Source organism: Micropterus salmoides, unplaced genomic scaffold, assembly GCF_014851395.1.
Source record: "Micropterus salmoides isolate LMB-PRFRI ecotype aquatic unplaced genomic scaffold, ASM1485139v1 Ms_hic_scaffold_5, whole genome shotgun sequence".
NCBI lineage: Eukaryota > Metazoa > Chordata > Actinopteri > Centrarchiformes > Centrarchidae > Micropterus > Micropterus salmoides.
This window is the reverse complement of record NW_024044237.1, coordinates 4,633,443-4,659,157: the sequence shown is the minus strand read 5'-3', so window position 1 is coordinate 4,659,157 and position 25,715 is coordinate 4,633,443. Positions and strand designations below refer to the sequence as shown.

Genomic DNA, 25,715 nt, shown 5'->3' with positions numbered 1-25,715 from the left:
CCAGAGTATAACTTGATCAAAAGTGGCCTGCGGACAGACATGTCCTGGTTTCTCTGTAGTGTCCGAGGGTTTTTGGAGTTTCAGTGGACACAAAGATTGCTTTGGACCCGAGTACAGACTAGCTAGAGAGAGTAGATTAAGTGTACTTCTGTTTATTCTCTTTTCAGAATAATTGTAACTCAGTTATTTGCTCAACCCCTCAGCCTGTTTTTATTTTCCATTTAACTCTTTTAACCCTGATTATACACGGCACTGTAACTTTTATTATATTTTAATGTATATTTTTTCAATTTCCCTATGTTGCTTTTAAACTTTTTATATTTCCCTGTTGCTGTTATGTTTTATGTAAAGCACTTTGAATTACCTTGTTGTTGAAATGTACTATACAAATAAACTTGCCTTGATTTTCTGTTGATCAGTTAATAGACAACATTTAATCTTTATTTATGTAGCATTGAATCCGGCCTGTATTTGTAATGATTATTTACTGGAACGGTTTTACTTTTTATGTATTATTTCACGTCTTACTTCACTTTTTTTATTCACAGTATTTAGTCACTTTTCTAAAGTACATAAAATAGAACCCTCTCAACAAAACTTATAAAAACTTAACACACAGACACTCGAATATACTTATGTATTATTGTTTTTTATTTGTGTAGCGCCTGCCCCACAATAATCCACAAAGACAAGTGTCCATTTATATATTCATGTATATACGTATTTCATAGTGACAAATAAAAAAGAATCACAATAAAAAAGACAATTTAAATATGTAGAATGTCGATCGCATGTCAAAGTCTTGATTCAACGCTTTTGTACTCAACATGCATTTAAAATATAAAAATAGACTTCTGATTAAGTTTATATACACTTTTTTTTTTATAAATATAAGTATACAAATGTATTTTTAAAATACAAAGATAAATACAGTCACATAGTGTACATTGTGTACCAAATCAGCAATTACAAACAATTTTTTTGGGATATTTAGCATTCACAAAACACAATTATTACATTAGAAATGTAACTTTAAAGACAACTGCAAGTCTTATTTTCCGTCTGTTTTTACTTCAGATTTTCTTCTGACCTTCTTTCTGTCCCTCACTTTTATTCTGAAGTAAAGGAAGCAGTCAGTGAGTGGTGAATAAATAAAGAGGATTAGAAACAGGAAGTCTAGCTCTGTCGGACATCCTGTAAGAGTTTGTTGATCTCAGCCACCAGTTCGCTGGCGTCTACCAGCTCGTGTCGGCTGTCACTGCGTTTGCCCTGAAGGTGGCTGAGCACTGAGTCAAAATCGTCCTCTTCGTAGTTCTCTGGGATCTCTTCCATGGCCGGCAACCACTTGGACGAGGGCCCGGGGAGTGGCACCGACACTGGCACCGTGGGCGGCAAAGGCTGGACCATAGTGGGGCTGACCAGTGCCGTGAGCATGGGGCTGCTGTGAGTTTTGGGGGTGTGGCCGCTGTTTTGGGGGCTGTTTTTGGGCGCTTGCAGGCCCTTGTGGCTGCTGCTCTGGGAGCCGAGCTTGGTGCTGGGTTTCAGGGTGTGGTAGCTGCCAGCCTGGTGGTGGCCAGATGGGCCGATGCTGCTGCCTGGGTTCTGGAAGTGTGTGTTGGCTGCCCAGGCTGCCACGCCCTGCTGGTGAACAGAGGGGTTAGGCTTGCCTGGTAGATGGCCCCTTCTGCGATCTAAAGATCCACTCATGGGAACGCCCACCCCGCTCAGACTAGTTCCCTTCTGGTTCTCATTGACCTGGACGTACGAGTCCAGACCCTGGGGTAGCAACCGTTGGAACACACTGCTCATCTCTGACAGCAATGACGTGGTCCCGCACAGGTCTTCATCTCTGGCTTCGCCCTGACTGCCCTCTCCCCCCTCCTCTTCGCCACCATCCTCACCGCCCAGGTCCTTGCCAAAAGTGGAGAAGCTCTGGTTCCGGGCGGGGCCAGTGTCAGAGCAGGGCTGGGGGGTCTTTTCCTGGGAGATGTCGGTGGCTTGGCGGGCTTCTTCCCCAGGGATGTAGAGGTTGCTGCGGTAGTCGGAGGAGGACGAGGCTGGGGAGGCCAGAGGGGGCATCCAGCACTGATCTGAGTGACCCAGGACACGACACTCCTCTGTGCATAGCCTCATAGCTGAGAAGAAAGACAGAAATACTCATGAGTAATCAGGAATCCTGAGCTGCACATGTAGTCACTGTAGTCAGAGATGGACAGAGCTGGAAAATAATCCTCAGTTTGTTTTTCATACCAACCAAAATGTTGGCGTCGAGTATTAAAATGACAAAGTACTGAATGCTCGCACTGAATATCTGGTCAGATTCTTACTCTATTGTAACTATTCTTTGATCAGTTAGTTCCTGACTTTAATCACAATTCTGTCAATTTAAGACTTTTCATTCAGGTAAAGTTCTTTGCTTGTGTTTAGACCCAGTTTCTACCGGTATCAAAGAGCTGAATTATACCCAGCCCTTCTCATTGGTGTTGAAAGGGGGAAAACTCTGGACTGGCACTGTATTATTGCTCTTTGTGTCAATAAATAATTTAGTCTATCAAAAGTTAAAACACCACAAGGTCCAAGAGCAAAAATTGACGTCTTCCTATGTATTGTTTTGTCCAACCAAATTGTCCAAAACCCAAAGATATGCGATTACAATGACACAACAGCAGCTTACACAAGTATATAAGTAAAGAAAGTGACAGCTTGTGACAAGAACTGTAAGTAGACATTCTCTCCGATTTAAATTGTCATAAAACCCAAAAAGACTCCTGTCGCTGTCCAGTGAAAATAATGGATCTCCATATTTGGTGGACCAGGTTTGGCAGTATCCTACTGCTCAGGCTAACATTCTTAAAAATACATTGTCAGCACTTAAAAGTAGGCTATTTTTATTATTTATTTATTTTAAGTTGACATTTTGAACATACAGTCCTAGGTTATCATGTTCCTTATATCTAAGAGAGTGGTCACATACACCATGGTGTTTATATTATATGTATCTTGCAGATAATACTAAAAGAGTCTCTGGAAACTTGCAGGAACACTGCCTGCTAGAGTACCTTCAAATGTGTTTACAACGGAGAGACAATTCAGCAAGGCCGATCAATGCCTATTACCCATTCAAAATAACTCCCATAAAAGCCCTGCATTTTTCCCTTTCAAGTCGATCTTTTCAATATTAAATCTTCAAATAGAAAATCTCTGAAGAATAAATTAGACAAATCAAATATGCCAACTTAAAGCCTTCATTAAAGGAGTGTGGCGCTTTTCAGTCGTACTATTGAGGGACTTCATTATCCCCTCATTAACATGAAAGGAACATTTATAATACATCTTAGAGCAGATGAAAAGTGCATTTGCACTGGAGCACTGGAAGGGGGAAAAAACAGTGCGGGGGCAGCAGCAGACTGGTTGCCCTGCTGATGAAAGGGGAAAAATGAAAGATTTAACCCAACTGATTTTTGTGTAAAAATGAAAAAAAGAACGTGTTAGGCAAACATTAACTGAAAGACTGCCTGCCTGTCTGACTGACTGTAATGTCAGTTTAGCTGACTTACTGACTGATTTACTTGCCAATTAAGTTATCAAACTAGTTTTATTCAGAACTCTACATGGCTCGCTGCCAATTATGTGCTTGTTTACTTAGGAGCTTTTCTTTTATCGAATTATATCAGAAAACAATTTCTACTATTAGCTCTGATAAGAAGCTGCAGGAGGGTGTTGCTATCTACTGAGCAGAGGGGAAGACGAGGACTGTTGGCAGTGAGATGTAGACTACACTGTGAGGACAGACTCAAAGGGACATGCCAACGATTTAGTATTGCAGTTCCATGACGTTTGAGGGGTTGTGGGAGAAAGATTAAAAAAAGAATGGTCAAAATTGAGCAAGCAAAAAGTGTGGGTGGGGTGAGATAGCCTGACTTTTAGAACCTTTGTTCAAGCTCCATTAACACTGGATCCTGCGCTTCCCTTAATGCAACTCAACAGCACTCACTGCCTGGTAATTGCCCACATCTTTCAAACTCCACGCACCCAACTTGTGACACAGGCTTTACAGACTTTGACATGTAAAATTGTTGGAGTGCTCCTTTAACCAATTTATAAGGGAAAAAAGCCTTCACTGTATGTACAGTACGTGCAATCCGTCACGCCTGCCTGTATGTGACAACACTGTTCATTCAGTATGCAAAGAGAATGGGGTCAGGCTGACAGAATATTTTTCAGGTTATCACAGACAAAATGTTCACAGCAATCTGACCTTCTGTACATCAGTGACTGTGGACAAGAGGTCCACTTCTATCTGTAACACTGACGAAGCAGGAGACGTTCGGTCTGAAAAATGTCTTAAATTTCAAGTGTGATGCCATTTTAAACAGTGGGTTTTTGGTGAGGCTCCTGGACCTTTATGCTATGAAGAGTCCAAATACCCCCAGATTTGTAAAAGGAATTCTTTAACATTTCGGGAAATAGGTTAATGCATTTAATTTTCAAGAGTGAGATGAGAAGGTTGATGTCAATCTCATGTATATGTTAGTATGGGGTTTGAGGGTATGTCTAGCTTAGCATTCAGGCTGGAAGAGGGGGAATAAGAATTGGTTCTGTCTGAGTAAAGAAAAAAACATTTTATCCATCCACCCAGTACTGCTCTCTATATCTCTGGCTATGGCATGGGTTGAGAGATTCTGCTTTCTGAAGTTTGGACAGAGCCAGGCTAGCAGTTCCCCTCTGCTTCTGTCTTTGTGCTAAGCTAAGCCAAACCACATCCTGACTCCAGCTCTGTACCTAACACACACAGACGTGAGAGTGGTACTGATGTTCTCATCTCAATGTCAGAGAGAACGTGTTTAGAAGTTTATTTCCCAAAAAAGCTTGCTGTTTTTTTAATAAGCAAATTAGTTTTCATACATTTATTTTAATCCTGTTGTTTTGGAGAACTTCCTTAGTTTTCTGAAAGGGTTCTTCAGGCATTTAAGTATGGGTTTTGCAGTGTTTTAAGCCTGAAGGTGCATTCCCTGGTAATATACTGTATACAATCTTGTCTGTGTACCTAGACAGGCTACAAACAGTTTCTCCCTTGAGCGGGGAGGGCTACCATATCCAGCCATAATGACAGGGAACTGACTAAACACTGCGTGAAATCACCCATGCTGCAGTGGACACGGGGGCGGGAGGCAGGCTGAACATACAGAGGTAGAAAGGTGAGATTTGAGATGTAATTATGCTCTCCGGGGCTTAATCACGAGTGCAACTCTGTGCCGACTCCATAGCAACTATTCGTCACATGCCAATTAAATGCCTCCTTTTCATCACAGAAGCACGAGGGCTTCAGTTTGGATGGCTGAACGTAAAGGCTTGAAGGTGGGAAAAAAGGAGAATGACTAACGAGCTGAGCTCCTGCACAAAGCTATGAAGGCAGGAAGGGAGGGAGGGAGGGAGGAGGTGTTAGTGATGAGATTGTCTGCCCGTCTGGGTCGACTTTAATTGGGATGTTGCTCAAATGCAGTGTCGAGTGATGGCTGTGTGGGAAGCTGGCTGGAAAGGGGCGGGAGCGCTGGGAGGAGACGGATGGAGTGATAAAAGAAGCTGCGGCGGCTTGCAAACCTGTGTGACGTTAGTTAGGACAAGCTGAGACGGAGGAATTTTAGAGTGTGTGACCAAGTGTTTCCAACTCAGCTAGTCAGTAAAACTTGCCCGATATTTGATGCTAGGTGGGTAATATTTTAAAGTCAGTAGGGGTCAATCAACATTCAACGAGTGTTCTTCCTTTTTAACTCGACTGTGGAGAGGAGGGGAAACTCCGTGCAGTGTGACAGTAGGGAGAAGAGATGGGTGACGGTAAAGGAGGATCAGTTGAGCTATCTGGAGAGATATCTCAAGAACTTAGTGACACTGAGATGAAACTTGGTGGTGGAGTATGTACAGCATCATTCACAAACCTCCAGGGCCAATGCACATGCATCCACTTGTAATGCAGAACAAAAAAGCATGCAGAAATTGCAGTGTTTTGCAAACCGAAAGCAGGTGAATAGTGAGTTGTGGCGCTATGTCTCAACCCAGGGTTTCTCAACCTGTTGGGGCCTGATGATAGGTCACAAAAATCTAATGATCTCAGCAATTGGCATGTTACTCGGTCATGTGGATTTGTGTATGGCATCCGATTGCATTCTGTTTTGAGTATGCAGGAAGCTCCACATGTAATTATACAGAAATTAAAAGATTAGTTTGTCTTAATGTTAATTTGGTCAGTGGCCCTGAAAGTGATCTCGTGATGATTGACTCCACCAGTGATGAGGGACAAATTCCACAGTCCTCATTCTGTATAAAATGCATTCTTAAGTTCTGGTGCAGCCAATGTGAGACTTTAGCAGTCTGAGTGATAGAAAGTGGGTATCTTTCAAAGTTAATGATAAGCTGTATGAGACCCGCTCTTTATGTCCAGGGACACAGTCCAGGAAACTCCAAGGTACAGTCTCAAGAGGGACCACTTCAGGTCCAGTATGGATAGTAGGACGGACTCTTTCATCGTACATAAAGCAGCTTAAAGGATGATATCCTTTAAGATTTCTAATTTAAAATTACTTTATTAAAACTATATTGCACACTTCAACATCAGTAAGTCTAAGCAATCTGCCTCAGTCTGTACTCACCAGGTGACCTCTAGATGGTGTTGCTACCCCAAGGTTGAGAAACTCTGGTTTAGCCCAGTTGAGCCATATTGTAAGATTAAAGAAACCAGTTAGTGACATGGATGGACTAATTAACTATTCTGAGCAGATGTATCCTGTTATTTTTTTTTAGAGCTGAACAATAAGTTGATTACTCAATTAGTCAATTGACCGACAACTAATTGGCAACAATTCAAGTAAAAAATATTTGCTGGTTCCAGCAAACGTCAAGATGTCCTGCTTTTCTCCATTTTACATGATACGAAATGTAACATGTAGGAAATTTTGGGGTTTGGAACTGGGCATTTATCATTATTTTCTGACATTTCCAAAGTAATCTAGTAATTCATTATTTGACAAAGTAATCGTCAGATTAATCAATAATGAAAAATTGTTCAATCATTGCTCAAAAATGTCCTGTAAAATTTAGCAGCTACAATATAACATGTTTTGGAAACCTACAATATAACATAAGGATTTCTTGAATTGCACTGTAAAAACTGATGAAGAGACTGCGCTTTGGACTCGGCCTAGATGCTAAGGAGACAGGACGGGAATGATGGGATATGAAGGGAGGGCTGTGGGGTGTTGTGGATGGGGGTCCAGGGGTGTACCTGCATGCGTTCTGTGCTGGACATCAGGGGCATATATCTCAGTAAAGCCCTCACCAAGGAGCCTATCCATGGGTGACTCCCTGCCAGGTTCGTAGTCGCTGTCCCCGGCTTCACTGTCTCCACGCCCGCTGTCCTTCAGACTGAACTTATCCATTTCATTCAGGGCGTATCTGCACAGAGAGACAGTAAGATATTTGATACATTTCTCATGGTGGACTGGCTAATCATTGTTGCCGTGGTACTGATGGATAATAAGGTGCACAGAGAGGCAGAGAGCGCGCTGCAGAGGAGGTTTTACATAAAATTATGCAAATGTGAAGTTATTGAGCATACAGTTTGACTCTAAACCAAAAAGCTACTGGATATGGATATAAGGGACTATGTGAAAGTACTGACAACAGACAATATCGAGTGGAAATGTTTTACTATAATATTATAGAGGTGTACAGACGAGTGTCCCTTCATTTTGACCTTAGTTCTGTCCATGTCTGACAATAAAGGATTTAAAAAGTGTCATTTTGTGTGTGCATTACCTGTAGCTCCTGGTGTATTTGTTGCCTCTGAAGCTTGGTCGTGGCTGGTACTGGCCCTGATGGAGCATGGACAGAAGCTGTGAGACTTGCTACAATCCCAAGAGGAACAAAAAAAAAAGACAAAAAAGAAAGAAAAAAGACAAAAATAAAAGGGAAAAAATGAAGAGGGGAAAATGAATGGAGTAAAACAAGCAAGGCCACAAGACAATGTTGGGTGGGTGGGGAGGGCATTGTGGGGAAAGGCTAGGGGAGTGGGGTGGCATGACTTTGTGACTTGCTCCTAAATGTGATGGTTAACAAAAACATGAAAGGTAACAGAATATATATGGATTATACTGAATATAAGACAAAAACGTGAATGATCCAGAACTATTAAGTGTGTTTGTTCTTTTTGTTTTAACAGATGCATAATCAATCCCTAAAATCAATAAAGCATTTAGCACAAACAACAGTCATGATGAGCATCTAGGTTTAAAGAAAACTAATTACAAGCATGGAAGGACTGGAATCCCATCGCCTTACCTCTACAGGAGGGGTGGCATGGGCCAGTTCCAGGGCAAAGTTTTCTGGCACATGATTGGAGGAGATGGTCACCAGGCTGTTGAGGGACTGCCGGCTATGATGGCTCTGCCTGCTCCCCAGGGTACCCCTCTCAGGTGTAGGGGAGGCGGAGGGGGAGCGTGGGTGGGCCCGGACAGGCAGAGTCCCATTGACGGTCGGGACCAAGGTGATGTCCGTCTTGTGGATCTGTCTGGTGGGCTTCTTGGGGTGGTTCTGGTAACTGTTCTCCGCCACGCGGCAGTTGTAGTTGTGTCTGGGATCTTTCTTCTCACGGCTGCAGCGGGCAGTGGCGAACATCACCATGACGATGAGCAGCAGAGCGCAAACAGCACCCAGAGAGATGATTACGATGAGGGAGAGATCCAGTGGGGCCTGGCTGGACCCGGTGGGGTAGAGAGGGGGGAGGATGTCCATATTCTCCTGTAGTGAGAGTCTGAAGAGGGCCCCTGTGGACAGCCTACTGGTGCCCCTGTCCTGCACTTCCACCCTGATCTCCATCACGTCCCGTGGAGCCTGCTCCAGGCTGGCGTTAGTCCTGAGCTCACATCGCCGTGCGTCCATCACAAACAGACCATCCTCGTTGCCACCGACGATGGCGCAGCTCACCTCTCCATTGGCGCCGGTGTCGCGGTCTGTGACTTTAAGGACAGTGATCAGCTGACCTGGTGATGCATACTTCCACACCGGCAGCTCAGCGGTGTGATTCCGGAGGGAGGGGGAGTGGATGATGGGTGGGTTGTCATTTTCATCCAAAACAGTCAGCAGGACGGTGGTGTTGGTTAAGAGTACTGGGTTTCCCCCGTCACGTGCCTGAACTGTGAAAGTGATCCGGCTGACGTCTTCGTGGTCAAAGCTGCGTAAGGCGTAGATGGCACCATTAGAAGGGTCAATGGTGACGTAGGTGGAGATGGGGCTCCCCTGGACCAGAGCTTCTAAAACGGTGTAGGTGACCTGGCCATTGGTGCCAAGATCTGGATCAGAGGCCACCACGGTCATCAGGTAGGCTCCCGGAGAGTTGTTCTCTGATTTAAAGACCTCGTAGCGGCTCTTCTCAAAGGATGGAGGGTTGTCGTTTTCATCCAGCACCTGAACGGTGAAGTGTTTAATGGTGGAGAGGCTGGGGGAGCCCCTGTCCTCAGCTATGACCGTCAGACTGTACTCTGACCTCTTCTCCCTGTCCAGCGAGACATTGGTGAGGATCATGTAGTTTTTCTCGTAGGTCTTCTGGAGTCTGAAGTGGCCGTGGCCGTGCAGCCTGCACACCACCTCGCCGTTGAGCCCAGTGTCGCTGTCGTCAACACGCACCAGAGCTATGAAGGTGTCCACAGGGGCGCCCTCTGAAATGTAGGCCACTTCCTCTTTACCGGGCGTCATCAGGTTTATGTTTATCTCTGGTTTGTTGTCATTCACATCTACCACTTTCACCACAATTTTGCAAAGTCCAGGAATGGAATTAGGGCCCATGTCCTGAGCCTGAACATCCAGCTCATAGGAAGCAGTGCTTTCATAGTCCACTTTTTTAATAAGAGTAATGTGGCCATTTTCTGGGTTTATCTTAAATGTTTCCAGAATCTTTGGAGAGACATGACTGCTGAAAGAGTAGACTATTTTCCCATTAGTGCCCTCGTCTGGATCTGTGGCGTTTAAATCAATGATAAGAGTCCCAAGGGGAGAGTTTTCCAGCAAATTGATGATATAAGCTTGCTCGTCAAAGGCTGGGCTGTTGTCGTTAGAATCAGAGATACTTATCTTGAGCAAAGTGGAGCCAGACTTTGGGGGCACACCATTATCCGAGGCCACGAGCTGCAGCTGGTAGCTGGACTGCACCTCCCGATCCAAATCCCTCATCACCACCAGCTCTGCGTACTTGGCCCCGTCCGTCCTGGTCCTCACGTCGATCTTAAAGAAGTTATTTGGTGTCAGGGAGTATGTGTGCAAGGAGTTCTCCCCGACGTCGGAATCCACGGCGCCATCCAGCGGGACGCGTGTCCCCACGGATGCGCTCTCGGAGATCTCAATGGGGACGATGGCACGGGAGAAGTGCGGAGAGTTGTCGTTAATGTCCAGCACTTCCACTTCCACATGGAACAGCTGCAGGTACTCGGTCGGGAGTGTGACCACGTCGAATTCAATCGAGCAGTTCAGGTTTTTCTCACAGAGCTTTTCACGGTCGATTTTGGTGCCAATGCTGATCTCCCCGTCCTCCTCCCGGACAGACAGGAACGGCGTGCTCCCTCTTTGCATTGCGCGGAACCGAAAGGTCAGGGAGCTCGGTAGTTTGGCTAAAACCCCGGCTACATCCTCCTTTAACCGTGCAATAACAGTGCCCACTTTCTGCTCCTCGTAAACTTTATATTTCAAAGTCTTACCACTGGCGCCGTGCATAAGCGCGACCAAAAGCAGTAGTTTGAGTAGTGCCGAAATAAAATATTTCCTTTGGACTTGATCATTTTTGACCCCATCTTCTGTGCGCTCACTGTGTGCCGATTACTTCCACAGAGGTGGAAAAAATCGGGGGTTGGGGACAGATGTATTCTCAGACGTCTGGCATGTTAAATCCTCCTACCGCTGCTCACTGTCCGCAAAAACTCCGCAAAATAGATTACAAAATAAATAAATAAATGGATAAATATATAAGTAAACTTTCCTTTTTTTGGAAATGAACAGCACACAAAAGCAAACCGCGGCGCTGTCCTTGCAGATCGCTCTGTTGCATAAACCAACATATGCCCGTTGCCCCGTGTGTGCGCGCCGGTGAATGAGTGAGTGTGTCTAAGCAAAGAAAAGGCGCAGCTTTCTCCCACTCTGTGCGAGAGTGAGTGAGAGAGCGAGAGAGAGAGAGAGAGAAGGATGGAGTCCTTGTGTGTGTGTGTGTGTGTGCGCGTGTGTGTGTGCGCGCGCGCTCTACTCAGTGCGCTCCAGACAATCTCTCCGCCCGCCCCGCACCCAAACTGCGTCTCTTTTCCACACAAAAACACTCCCCCCTCTTCTACTCCCTCACCCCTTCTCCTAAATCACCAGAATGGCCTCCTCCAAGCAGCACAGGAGGCACTATTGATGGTAGCTCCAGCCCCCCCCCCTCTCCTCAACACAGAGGACACCCCGGTATTAAAAGTGTGCCACAACAATGGGCCAGAGAAGGAATTATTCTGGGCGCAGCCACTTTTAACACAACCACACACTGACCCGCGGCAGACTTACATTGTTATGGTTGCAATCCACAACGTGTGCCAACTCGGGTCTTTTGTCATGTGTGCCTAAAACGCGAAGTTGTCGCTCTCTGAGCAATAATTCCAAGAGGAAGGACATGATCATCACTCAGCGGTGGTTTTGTGACTGGGGTGCACAGTTTACAACAAAACTATGAGCCTATATAATATAATCTCGCCATTGTTTGTCTGTCATATCCAAAAGCCAACTCATAGCTAGCCTACATAACTTTATCATCCAACTACTCTAATATTGCCTTAATTTTCTTTTGGGGGCTTTTGCTTTGTACCTGAATTATCCTTTCTCTGCTTTTTGTGCTGACTGGTCTACACTAATTCACAACCTACCCCTCCACTTATGATTCTTATGCCACTTAGATCTCAATCTACCTCTCTGTCTGACCCATGAGCAATTTGTTCCAGCTTTAAGTAAGGGGGCCTGACATGTCTGAAGCCAAATATGCCCATGAGTCTCTGTGACCTGGGCCCACCTTGAGACCAAAATAGGTCAAATATTCCATCCAACAGTAAACTATTTGCCAGTTTACACAGTTTAATAATCTGATCAACATAATAGTGCCTTGCTTTTCTTTTGGGAGCTTATATAATATTTCTATTTTTCATGTCTCTGCTCTCTAATCAGATTTTTTGTATACCCGACTAAAGAACAAGTGAATTTGGCTCTTGGTCATAGATTAGGCAACTGAGCTAACTTTATATAAGAAATCAGTGTCAGACAGTTGAAAAAAGCAAAATCTATTGTGCATTTCTCCTGGCACCTCAGCTTACCAAACCAAGAAAACATAAAATAAGTCCACATTTCTACTAAACACAAATTTAACATAAAGTCTGATTGTTTGGACAGAGTGACGAAAAGAGATATTTTTAAATATTAGTCAGGAGGTGTTTAGTGATCTTTCCATTTAATTGCGACAGCTATAAAATACATGATCACACCCACTAAGGGTTAAGGTATGGCGAGTGCTTTGCCATTCACCCAGCTGACCCCCACGTGTGCTCTTTTCACAAGCCTCCTCCTCTTGCAGCATAATAATATTTCACGGAAGCCCACATCTCCTGATCCAACCAAATTACCATCCTGCAAACTCTGTGTCGCTCAGAAAGCAAACAACTGGGCAAGCAGAGTTGTATGAGAGGAGCACCAGGCCATCTGGCTCAGGCCTCAGACAACCCAAACCTACAATTACCATCTATTCAGACCCTGCCGCACCCGGCCGAGCAACACCAAGAGAGAATTAGCCCCAACTCATGTCGATAAAATCTCATATCCTTCTCATACTGCTGTGGAAAAACTCTTTTAAACCAGTCATGTATGAGTTTACTATTCAGAAGTAATGATAGGCAATCAGTGAACTTTGGATTGACTTTATTTGGATGTGTCATAGCTGCTGATATGTTTCAGTAGAGGAAAAAAGGGCATGACGATCAAAAGGGCTGAAGTCTTTTTAGGGCTTGTATTAATCCATTATCCGCTCTTGAAACGTATAAAAGTTCACATCACAGCAAACATTTCTATACTCCTTCCTCATCAGTGTGTGGTAGACACCAGTAAGCCAGCTGACACCCATTTTGAAGAATCCCAAGATTCCATTTTCCCCAAATCAGTCAGAAAGTAATGAGTCGTGCAGCATAAACCTAAATTCTCAATAAGCTTCATTTGGAGTGTGAGCCTTATCTGATAACCAGCGCGGTGATTGGTTTCAACAGAGCAAATAATCTGGGGCCGGCATCTTTGAGAGGATGCGTCTCTGTGATGGATTTTATCTGCATTTTAAATTCCTGTGTGTGACCCGTGGGAACAGGCTCTCTGCGCCGCCATCTGTCTCTGAGCAAACACATGGACCTCAGCTCCCCAGCTGATATATACACACCACACACTGATGCTGAATGACTCAACAAGGGCAAAGTGTCCATTCAGTTCGGTTCATGTTTTTTTAGGAAGGACTGTTGACTGTTAGTGTTGTTAGTTCACAATGTATCAGTCGTCATTCTGTGATCAGGGGGACAACATTCCAGTGAAATCCTGGCCATTTTACAGATTTTATATTCTGATCATAACTGCTTTAATTGTCTAATTGGAGTTTAGGATACTGCTAATAATCCAGACTATGTCCTTCCTCTGTTCTCTCTGTATGCACAAAAAGCTCTGTCAAAGCACAAAATCCATCAAGTGATTCTGTTGTCAATGAATCCCAACTCCACCTGTCTGTCTGGTCTGTTATTTATTTATTTTGCATTTCCTCAGCAGCTGTTTGGTAAAAAGTCCCTGCACCAAAACTGAACTAGCCATAGCTATCACAGTGGACACTGAAGCCATGTCCTTTATAGTTTTTAATTTTTCAATAAAAAGTGGTTAATTTTAAGACTGATTCCAGTGTTTTTCAAAATCATCACATTTTCAGATACATGTTTTCACTGAACAGCTGGAATATTTTTACCTCTTTTGGTAAAAATAATAAGAAATAAAGAGTGGAGATCGCTTTGAAAACAGCATTAAGAACTTTATGTTGGGAAATAAAGCTGCCAGAAAATATAATTATGTAGTTGAATCAATAAAATATGAAAAAGAGGAGACTTTCTTTTATGCGGGGCCTTTTGGGGGGGTCTTGTAATATCAGTACATGTAAAATCATGGCTACGGCCCTGCCCCCACTCCACGTACAGGCCAAATTTTAGTAGACAAACAGGAGTGATTACTAATAATAGGATGTTTCTGGCAATTGTGAAAAGTGAGGTTATCAAAGCGTCAGCTAATAGGGAACACTGTCCTGAATAATGCTTCAAAAATGTTTTTCCTCTTTGTTAAGCTTCCAAATTAATTTAGAGGATTTCTGCATGCAGCAAGAAGAAATTTGCACACACTCAATATAATTTATGGTACTTCCATGTAAGCCGTAAAGTCATAGTTTCACTGAGCCGATTACGCATTAAGACAACCATTACGCACAGTGCCAAGCTCTCTCCACGCGCAGCGACAACACTGTGGGCTCTCTCTCTGGAGCAGACGCTGTCCCCCGGCATAACTACAATAGAATAAACTGTGGATGAAAGAGTCCTGTAACAATGTTAGCCACGGGCCGGTGCCCCTGCACATATAGTACTACAACCCCCCTGGTGAGGAGGCATCGGTGCCCTAATGGCATTACTGGAGTCAGGAATGCACGCAAATCACATTTCCTCTGCAAAAAAAAAAAAAGCTTGGCATGTTACAAAGATTCCAGAAAATAAGTTTCTTTAATCCCAACAGAGCCGCTGCTGCAGAGCTGCACCGAGGGACTGAGCTGCGTGTGAAACTGTCAGGCCTAGTATAACCCAATTCACATACAAGATGTATACATTTAAATATGAGACTAAATTCAAATCAATAAGAAACTTTTTATCAACTGATGGTGCCAATAATAATTTGATGGTGAAGTTGATGAGGGTGCAGTCACATTCCACATGCCAATGCTCAGGTTCAGTATATTGCGCGTTCAGAAAGTGCCATGCTTTATTTTGCTTTAGAGCGAAGGCAGAAGGGCTGCTGCCTCATCCCAGGCTGCTCATATGGCCAGTTGGAGGGAGGCTGACTGGGTGGGTGATGGGGTGGATGCCCTTGGGGACCATAAAATTACTGAAAGGAGTTCTGAGGGGAGTGTTGAGGGGGGCCAGGGTGAGGGGCTCAGCAACTTTGTCATTGAAATGGAGCAGGAGATCGTGGTGACAAAGGCTGCGTAGCAGGTGGAGAGAGTGTGATGCGGGCGCCCCTCCCCCCCTGGTGGGGGTGGAAGCTGGGAACGGTGGTGGAGTTTGTGTCGTCTGCGTGCTTTTTTAGATCATGGCAGTATATGCGCTCCCTCCATTTCCATTCCTTTGTCTGATGATTTTATGGATATAGGAAAGAGTTAACACGAGCCTGTATGAGTGAACAAACAGTAATGGATAAATGTTACTGAGAGGGAGAAGCAGTAAGAAGCAGTGTTAACAGCAGTACTAAATTCTTCCCTTACAGCCTAGTTAAAATCAATAGTTAGAAATGAATTTTGATCCCTGTATGTAGATATTCAGCACAATTCTGTCTTCATCAGGCAGAAGGGGAGTCTTGGCGTGCGTCGGGGGGTCGTTTGGATTGTAAAGGCACGCGAGCATCTGTCACCATCTCATTACCATGCAGTTAGCTCGCGCGAGACGGAAGAGATTTGGGCTCAAAGAGAGGGGAGCCAGGATCTTCTCCTCCACCCACCAAGCCTGGCCAGAGATGACACACCGTAAAGTGCAAGTTTAAATGAGACGCAGCAGATCATTGGTTCAAGTGCTGTTTGTCACAATATGAAGCGTGACTCAGTCTAAATTAAAGCCGTTCAAAAAAAAAAAACAGAGCATGACCTTCGATGGCACAGCATTAAAGGAAAATTCCTGCCTTGTAGGTCCCTGCTGCAAAGCTTCGATATAGGGCTAAAAGTATGTGGGCTCTGTGCCGGCCAGTTGTGTTCTCCCAATGCAAACTGGGAAAACCATTTCTTTATGCACCTGGCTTTGTGCATGGGTGGGGGGGGGTTATCATGTTGAAACAGGAAAGGGACCACTGTTGACAAAAAGTTGGAAGTACACTATTGTCTAACACATTATTGCGTGCTTGAAGGTTTCCTTTAATCAGAACTAAGGCACTGAACCCAAACCAGGAAGACAGACCCAGATCAAATTTACCTGGATGGCATGTCCACATACTTTTGGGCATATAGTGTATTTCATCCATCAATTAGTCATTTGTTTGGTTATTTTCTCCAGATTTGAACATAGATCAAACCTGGCAACCGTACTTTCAAGACAAGAAATCTACAAGGAAGTATACTGTCACTCAGCTTGGCTGTGGTTCCAGTTACTCTCTCTAAAACTACAAACTATGACTTTTACTTTACTGTTTGTGAACTGATTAAATAAACAACATAATAATCAGAGGTCTTGGCAGGTGTATTTTTGAACTTTCAGCAGATTCAGGCTAGCTGTTTCCAGTCTTTATGCTAAGCTAATTGCATCCCAGCTCTGCTTTATATAGTTAACCCGGGGACATTGATTGATATCCCTCTTCTTATCTAACTCTTATAAATATACTGAATAAGGATATATTCAAAATGTTGAGCCAATCATTTTAAGAAAAATTCCACTGTCTCTCATACAAAGTTATGTCTCTTCAATATGTGATGTTTTTCAGGAATTATTTTGCACAATTTTATTTTACCTCAGTCTGCATTGTCTAACACTAAAGCAGAAAGAGGTTTCCCACATTTCTGAATTGTTGTTCCCTCTCAGAGGAAACGCGCTGCTTTGTTAAGATGTGACAGTGAAAAGAAGATGTCGCAAAATTACACAAAAACAAAGACGACATAGAGCGTTGTGATCTGTAGCCATGCAAGCTGCCAATTGGAATCTTTGTGTCTTCTGGAGTTCTCCGTGGGTAATTGCTAAACATTGCATTTTGATTAGAGAGTTGTCACCTTCTGGTGTCAGTGCCTTAGAATAAAACTCCATTGTAGTTGTGCAGAATGTAGCTCAGCATGATATCAAGTCTTTACACTTGCAGACATCCACATGAAAAACAACAGAAAGGAGCTTCTGTCCACATACTTTTGGTCTGGGTCTGCTTTTCCTGGTCTGCTCTCAGCCCCTTTGGTCTAATGAAGGGACATCTAAATGTTGGTGCATTCAATGATATTTTACACAATGGTGTGCTTTCAACAGTGTGTCAACAGTTTTGGGTTTGGCCTTTTCGTTTCAGCATGACAGTTACCCAGTGCACAAAGCCAGCTCCATAAAGAAATGGGCTGCTTGAATTCACTTGGGTATTAGACATATTGACACACAGATTGGTAAGGAACCCTTCCCAGAAGCGGTGATCCTAAATAAAATTTGGACCCACGGCCCAACTATTGGCTATGGTTGAGACCTCTATACGTGTGAACAGTAAATACTGTAAATACAGTAAGTACAGTAAATACGAAAAGTCTGTTTTGCAATGATAAAATTGTACTGTCATGCTTGGTATAACCCCTTCCTGTCTGTTTCTACATTGTGGTTTTGGTTTTGGCTCTTTCCAGAATCTGAATATTTGTCACAGTTTGAATAGCAATCTACTTTAGCATCAACATAACTGTCATGTGATTCTAAATGTTAGTGTATAGCAATCTGTGTATTTTTGAAGGAAATACTATAGGCCTGTGTGACGTGAAAAAACACAAAGAAAGACAGATTATTCATGGAAGTTCAGTACAAGTTGTAATTACCACATTGTTTACATCCTATGTAGGAGGGTTTGTGCTGTTGTCATGCTGTAAAGCCTATTATTAGCCTTTGTCTGCAGCAGAGAAGCTTGTTTGCTCTCCTCTTGTCTTTGATCAGCTCTGATTGTCTTCGCTGGGATTGCCAGTCCATCCATAAAGCACCTGCTTCTACCTGGGGTGCAGTCTTGTTAACTGTCCCCAGGACTACATTCACATTCGGAGGTATTGGAGGAGCTACTTGACTTGGTAATGGGGTTTTCGAGCTGTATACAAGGCCCTTGTTTTGTTAGGTATGTGATGTGTGCCGCCACCATTTACCTTGTTGACTTTCTCCGAGCTTTGAAAAGAAGCTTTTATGTGTCCTGTTTCGCCTTGATGAGCCGCCATCACAAAGCAACCACACAGAGTAAAAAAGGTCTCTGGGTGCGCTAGGATGATTTGCCCTGGAAAAAATAAATAAAATGCTCTTCATTTCTACAGGGGGACTTGAAGAAAGACAACTTTGTAGCCTTAGCTCAGAAGTTCCAGATTTTAAACTAGGGCTCTCGTTGAAGTCTTTTCACACATTAAATATCCATGAGCTTCAAAAATCAGGAACACCTCATTGATACTCTCTGCGAGCAAGTTGTCATCCACCCTGCTCTGTAAATTAGAGCAGGGCTGACAAACAGCACAAAGGTATTCGTTTGCGAGGACTCTGCCCGCTGGTTTTGTCTGCACACAAAGTCTAATTGACTTCTCTTGCTTGTTGCAGTAACAATAACTTTATTCTGCGGTAGACTTATGTTTCATGCACAAATAGCCTGTTTAGGATGATCACAGGCACTTTTACAGCGGGCCCTTCCCTGCATTCATGTTGTGACAGAGCCAAAGCCCTCCTCTCTGATGGACACACGTCTGGCATATGCTGTCCTGATACCTGATCACTTGTTTGTGAAGTTGCACAATGGCCTCTCCTGGTCAACGCCCTCTTTTCATGTCTTTGGACTGTTGTCCCAGAGTAATGCTCTGAACCGCCAAATGCTACGCTTTTCTAGTAGCCCACCTTTATTCATCTTACCCCATCCCTCTTTCTCTTTCTCTTATAAAGGGTAGTTTTAAGGAGTACCTGCTAGACTGTAAGCAAATGCCTTCTTATTGTCTGATTTTGGTTACATTCCAAACCTCTTCTCTCTGGGCTACCCTGCTCAAACAAAGTAGCAAAGCAGTTGTATTTGCTTTGGTGCCGATCATAAAACCCTCCAAGTTAACCAGGTTTTGCGCAGCCGTTCCTCCTCCTCGCGTTGGTCACTTACACACAGTTTGCCCACAACCTGATGTCAACTCATTAGGCTTGCTGACAAAGCTGTCTTTTTTTTTGTCTGAGAGTGGTGGTTGACGCATGCTAGCAGAACAAAAGAGGGACGACAGCAGCAAGTAAGGAGATCTTCTGTGCCGATTCGAGTGTTGGGGGGGAGAGGGGACCATACAAAGGCCCCCTATGCGGCTCTAGTTGAATGTTTACCACGTGCAGGGCCAATGGGTGACATATTTTTGGGAGTGTTCATTCATTAGACTAAAGATTTACTACCCACCAGCCCCCACCTCTTCTTTTCTGTTTGTCTTGGCAGATGTGTGGCAGACCCTGGTCTTTCTTTCTTTCATTTTCCTTTGCTTTTTGGCGTGGGGGTAGAATCCTTCTGACCAAAGCACCACGTGTTCTTAATTTGGGGGCCATTTGTGTGGAAACTCTTATATACATCTCTGGGTCAGCTTTCTCTGCAGACTCTCTTGTGATTTGGATATTGGAGTTTGGCCTGAGACTTAGTTTCCTCCAGTTTAATCTTTGTTCTAAAATTCCTCCACTTAGTTGCTCTTGTGTGTGCATTCCCTGTCTCTGTTTGTACTTCATCGGTGTGGCATTGCAGGGGCAATCAACTGGTTATTAAACTGTAAACGGATTACTTAATGCACAAATGTAATTAGCAAGCATCTAATTTATTACAACAGAACTAATAAGCTGATGCAATAACAATCATATTTTCCATTTTAATGATTTTTTAAAGTGCTGTTATATTGCAATTAGATGCACCAACTGTAAAGTGGCGGCTAGTGAGATTTGTTTTTCATTATCAGCTATTACCTTACCAATTTTACAGGCAAACAAATTTCCCAATGAGTACTTGGATGCACCATAGTTTTAGATTCTCAACAGGGTTTCACAGTAACTAGCTATTGCAGGCAATCTAGTGCTATTAGTTATCACTGCAGGATCTTGTTTTACGACCTTAATTAAAAGGTCCAGACAGTGAAAACAGCAGTTGTGTTTATCATGGCGGCCCAAGGGGAAGGGGGTACTAAAGGGTATACTTATTACACGGCCCAAACCAGGCCAGTCCTAATAATTCTTACATCCATGTGCTTTATCCAAACAGTTCCAGCTTGGTCCTGGGGAGGAAACTGCAAGGGCCTCATGTAGTAGGCTTCAGCGTTTGACTAGCTAATGGCCTTGGCATGACCCTCTGCTTTGTTTGACCGCCATTAGAGGCACGCTTTTTAGGTCTAAGTCAGACAACCTAAGAGAATCTCTTAAGTCAAACACCATCAGTGAGACTGATGTGACACATGCTCAACCAAACACCAGCAAAAGCCATTTCTTCCCTAAAACATTAAAGTTGGGCGTGTAGAAACAACCGTTAGTGTATATTTGTTTGAGTCTGCTCTCACATTCGCCAGCTGGTTTGAGTCGCTAAGAGAAATAGACAGGGGGAAAGCACAAGTGCAGGCGGTACAAGTTTTTGGAAGTGTAGCAGGGATGAGAAAGCCCCAGAGTGGGGCTATGGCGCGGTGTAAAAATGAAAAGTAAACAAGATTTTCTGACAGCTAAAGAGTCTCCTGGCATGTATCGAGCTCATGTTCTCCAGACAGACCCACTCCCATCTACTGAGGGAAGTGTACAGGCAGCCGCAGGGCACAGCGACAGGAGCCTGCACTGTGCGTGTATGTCTGTGCAGGTTTTGCGTGAAATCATATGGCTGAAATGTGGGCCAGAGCCAGCGCTACGCCGAAAGCAGTACCTGTGTGTTGATGAGGAGGGACACGTTAAAAGCAGCCGCTGATTTGCATGAAGAGCCGCAAACACTTAGCAGCTCCTTCCTGAATCATTCATAAGCAACTCCACACATACATTCAAAAAGAGACCGGGACGCGGGGGTAGGGAAGGAGAAGAAGGTGATTTGCATTAGGAAAAGTTGAAACGTCAGACGACTGAGGAGCATGTTTCTGGTCAGCTTCTTCTCAGACTCAGAGTTCTGGCATGCATGTTAATAGTTGGAGTAATTGACTATTAATTTGAATCAGAGCCCTGCACGGGATAAAAATAACTTTGAGAAAACACCCTAATGATCTGATTTGGTGCGTTGTGCTCTCTCTTTCTCCTCAGTTCTCCCTGCCGCTCTTTTTCTTCTTCTTCCCCATTCATCCCAGTGGGTTTGTTAATGAAAACTTAAGGCTCAAACAAATCCAATACTCCCAAGAGTGATTCTCTGGTGGGGTAGGCTGGAGAAAGAGAGCGAGATACCCCAGAAGCATCTCTTTGCCTAGCTGTGTTTAAGCTAATGAAAGAGCTTCCTAATTACTTTGCCAGTGTTGATTTCCATGAGAAAGCCCCAGTCATCAGTCACAACACCTTATTCATTAGTCTTGCCCCCACCCCTCGTCTACTGCTTTCATTTCTAATCTTCTCTTCCTCACTCTTTTGCTTTTCCTCCGATTATATTAAGCGATAGTGTTTTTCGAGAGAGAAAACGGGAGAGGTGCAATAAAGAGAGGCACTTTACTTGGACCACCGCAATTATTATACACAACGTGATGGAGGCTATAGGGATGAAGTCCCTTTGTGGAATATCCTCATGTCAGACATAGTGTGCTGTAGGACATTGTTTTAAGCCAAACTAAAAGAGAGAAAGATCGTTTTGAAGATGTAACTTGACGATCAGCCTGTTCTCATGCCAGGTGTCATATGTACATACTTGACAAGCGTATTTATTTCACGCAAGGCGTGTCTGTTTGTAGCTAGCTAGCTACCTAGCTACAAACATCGTTGTGTTTAAGCTGTTGACAGTCCCCTGAGGCAACTTACTCACAGCAGTTAGTGCCTAAACCTAATTCAGTAAAAATGCATGTCCACCGGCTAACCCTACCTGCTAGCAGGTAGCCTCCTTTGTGTGGCAACACTATAGCAAACTGCAGCATATCACACACACGCAAAATTGATGTTTTGAGTACAATAGCCACAGTTTTGTCAAAGCGTGTATATATGACGCCTGTGATGAGAGTGGGATGTGATGATACAATGCTGGAAAGAGCAGATTTTGTGGACAACAGGGAGCTATATATTTTAATCTGTATGTGAGGGAAAACTAGTGGAACACACACATGTCTAAACCTACTCTATATGAAAAGTGCCCTGAGATAACTTTGGTATATAAATAAAATTGAAATAGGAATGTTGTCTCTCCTTCCCCTCGAAGGTTTACCTCATTTGGTCAGATGCCTCTGGTTAGGGGTTCAATGTCTTGCTCAAATATTCTCTGGAGGAGCCGGGATAAAACCAGGAACCTTCAGATGAGGTGGCAAAGAACATTTGTGTGTCATCTGTATAATTGCGATTGTTGCTTTTATTGTGTTTATTTTTAATAATTTGGCATTATGGAAGTATAAGACAGGACTTGAAATATCCAGTCTAACCCAGGTTTCCCATCTGTCCAGTAGTGTTGTATGGTCAAATAAGATGCAAGATGAATCTATGTTTCCCATGGCCAAACTTCTCAAGGCTAAAACAAATACATTTTGTGAAATGTACCGTCTTCTGCATAAAACAAGTGACATATGCTTCTGCAGGTCACAGTGGTTATATACTTTACACCCAACGTTTCAGAACGTTCAAACAGATACACCCTTGCACAACCAGACTACATCTCGGAAGTTTTTCGTATGAGATTTAAGTTTGGTGTCATCAATCCAGCCGGGTCAGATACACACCTGACTAATCAGCAATCAGTATTAAAAGTTCACTTACAGGTATAATACACAATCCTGCTATTGCATGACCTATCTGGTACTGTACAAGTAATTGCTGGATAGTTTTAGATAAATGTATTGTTTTTTAATATTTATTTCTTTTCCTCTGACAGCTCAGAGAGGCCGCCCTGCATATTTTCAGACATGATAAGAGCAGTGAACTGTCAATCATCTGTTGTACAGCCTCTCTGAAATGACATCTGTCTTGAGATAATTTATCCATGGCTGTGCCAGATAACATGCGCCAAGTCAACATTTTAGGATGGCTCTCACCTCCTGTGAGATTAAAACATAACTCAAGCTAATCTCATTTTCATAGTTTTGGCAACATTCCTATTACAAAAAAAAATGTTGGGGTCACTCATACCATTGTACTACCCATGAAAGTTAACAAGTAAGCACAAGAAGATTATTGATCTTCCCAGTGTTCCCAAATCTCAGCTATTACTTCAGGGAGAACAATGGTGTCAAAATTGAAAGAACTGCAGGTAAAAACTATACAAATATAACCAAAATGATCTACACTTAAAGGTAAACTTGCTCATTTTATCCAGAGATTTCAATCACATCTCAAATGTGACTTGAGATTTAATCATCTGGAAATAAATAAGCTAACAGCAAACTCTGTTTATTGATAGACAGTGAGATGTGACTGAAAGCTGAAGACCTTGAGTGTAGATTATTTTGACAAACTACTATTCCCGTGGTCAAGAGCAAGCTTTCATAATCAGAATAGGAATTATTCTTTAAACTTCGATTCAACTACATCATTTGATTGGCATCTAAAAAGCGATTTTAAATTACTATTTAACATGTTTCCATTCATCACTTTCTGCCTAGAAGCAGCAAAGAGTTGAACAGGCGAAAGTGACGGCCCAGACTGACAAAGGCTGAGCTCTGCACTGCACCTGTTCATCTGCTGGTTCGTGCAGCACTCGCCCTTCACTTTAGGGTTATTTTTTTTTCCAACTGGACTTAATGAATGAAATGCAGATGGATGGCAGTCTAAGTCAGCCGATCTGCTGATGCTTGACAGCAGGCGCTGCTCAGCGTCACAACATGCTGTTACATATCTACAGATGTCCATGACCACCTCCCCCCCCTCTCCCTGGTGTTTGCCGTCACGGTCTCTCTCCCGCTGAGGGATAAGTGTCAGTGTCGGGATGTACAGATGCTGATCCGTCATTGTTAGAGGCCAGGCGAGAGCTGATGGTAATAAGTCTTCTCCTCCCAGCCCCCGCTCCCAGGCACATGACTTTTTGTGGGGGCTCAGGCCCCTTTTGTCAGGCCGCAGGCGACCCCTGACCCTTTAGCCCTTCCTCCACCGGTGACACATACATATAGTTAAACCCTAACTCACACGTTCTCACAAGTCGCGTGCAGCGTCACCCACCCACAGACACACTTTCAGACAAAGACACTTGTTCGCTGCCACTGATTCAGCCCTCTCCCTCTGTCTATGTTTTTCTTTATCAGTGCTCTTTGTGGGAGGTGCAGCCTCCTGCAGGTCATTAGTGTGCAGTGTGCTGAGATTAAGAGAGCCTCCTCCCTTAATTAAGAGTAAAAGAAAGGGGAGCGACACAGGGGATGGATAGACATAAGACATTAGAGAAAGAAAAGAGAGATGGATTGACTGAACCATTAAAGCTTACAGAGCAGAATACCTCTCACCAGACGTTCCCCCATATTAGCCCGTCTCCATCACTCTGTGCTTGAGGTTGCCTGTAAGACACACACAATTCAGTATTATTGTATTTCCACCCATTAGCATTAACATTTTAACAGCTTCCTTGGGGAGATCCCACGTACATAGTTTTCTCGGGGAGATAACACATTACTCTGTCGATAACCGAACTAAGAGCACTTTTTCTTACCTCTGCATTATCAAGAGGGTTTTAGCAGAGTGCAGTTTAAAGTTTTAAGCGAGCAATGAGTATTTATCTTTCTTTTCCAGAAGCAAAGTAACTTTAACTCACAGTTTGAGGATACACAGGGAGCTCAAGTAGTTTGTATTCCACTGAGGCCCACCTCATCGCCTGGATTTTAAGACATTATACAGAACGCCTCACATAGTAGTGAGGAGGGGGGGGTGGCGATGGTGGAAAACAAGCGAGAATCGAAAATGTAAAAAGATGAAAGTGGGCGACTTATCGGGATGAATATTGATGTGGAGCCTATTTGGAAATCGCCCTACTTACTCTACATCAAACCGGAGGAAAAACAATACTGACCTCCTTTTTACCTTCTTCCTCCTCACTCAGAGTAAGAGGAAGTACAGGAAAATCAAACAGTAAAGTAAATAAGTAAAGCTTGTTTAAGCTGTTGCCAGTTTTTTGGAAGAGAGACTGAATAGGCCATTAGTAGGAGGAGTAAGGATCAGCAGGTGGTGTTGGGGCGAGCTTCAGTAATGACCAATCAGATGAGCTCCTTTCATCTCCTTTAAAAGCAGCAGACAGCCTAAAGCCGTGGAAAGGGGCTGACGTGTAAGGGGAAAACCATAAAGCTTATAACATTCAAAATGTTTATGTATGAAAAAAGAGACAGAGACCGTTTATTATGTATTTCTGGAAGTTATGTCACAGTGTACACATTGTGTCAGTTGATAAACAGAGAGGTTTACAGGAAATCCCTCAGATTCTAACATTTAAGGTTCACGCTTCGGTTATTTATTATTATACAACACAAGGTTGTACAATGAAATAGAAGTTGTGGTCCCTTAATGCTACACAAACCTGCAAACCTATTATGTATGAAGGATTTATTTGTGTGAGGGCTGAGTGAAGGGCAGAGGAGA

The 25,715-nt window shown here is 43.5% G+C and overlaps 1 protein-coding gene across 3 annotated transcripts; it reads right to left on the bottom strand.

The window, feature by feature from the left end:
- Positions 1-628: 628 nt before the first annotated feature.
- Positions 629-11,191, bottom strand: pcdh18b (protocadherin 18b). Of its 3 annotated transcripts, none has more exons than XM_038699703.1 (4): positions 8,335-11,191; positions 7,813-7,901; positions 7,334-7,449; positions 629-2,135 (listed from the first exon to the last, which is right to left on the bottom strand). In XM_038699703.1, the coding sequence occupies exons 1-4, from the start codon at positions 10,756-10,758 to the stop codon at positions 1,177-1,179; spliced, it is 3,588 nt and encodes a 1,195-aa protein (XP_038555631.1). In that variant the 5' UTR covers positions 10,759-11,191; the 3' UTR covers positions 629-1,176. The 3 variants fall into 3 exon arrangements, with proteins under 3 accessions (XP_038555631.1, XP_038555630.1, XP_038555629.1); XM_038699702.1 differs by having other exon boundaries at positions 7,280-7,449; positions 7,813-7,868; positions 8,335-11,190; XM_038699701.1 differs by having other exon boundaries at positions 7,280-7,449; positions 8,335-11,189.
- Between the last annotated feature and the right edge of the window lie 14,524 nt (positions 11,192-25,715).

What these genes read in the sequence shown, in the direction of transcription:
- pcdh18b (XM_038699701.1), bottom strand. Translation starts at nt 10,758, where the DNA reads ATGCACGGCGCCAGTGGTAAGACTTTGAAATATAAAGTTTACGAGGAG. An exon ending in ATGCCACCCCTCCTGTAGAG is followed by an intron (nt 7,902 to 8,334) that starts GTAAGGCGATGG and finishes TTGGGATTGTAG; the next exon opens with CAAGTCTCACAGCTTCTGTC. An exon ending in AAATACACCAGGAGCTACAG is followed by an intron (nt 7,450 to 7,812) that starts GTAATGCACACA and finishes CTCTCTGTGCAG; the next exon opens with ATACGCCCTGAATGAAATGG.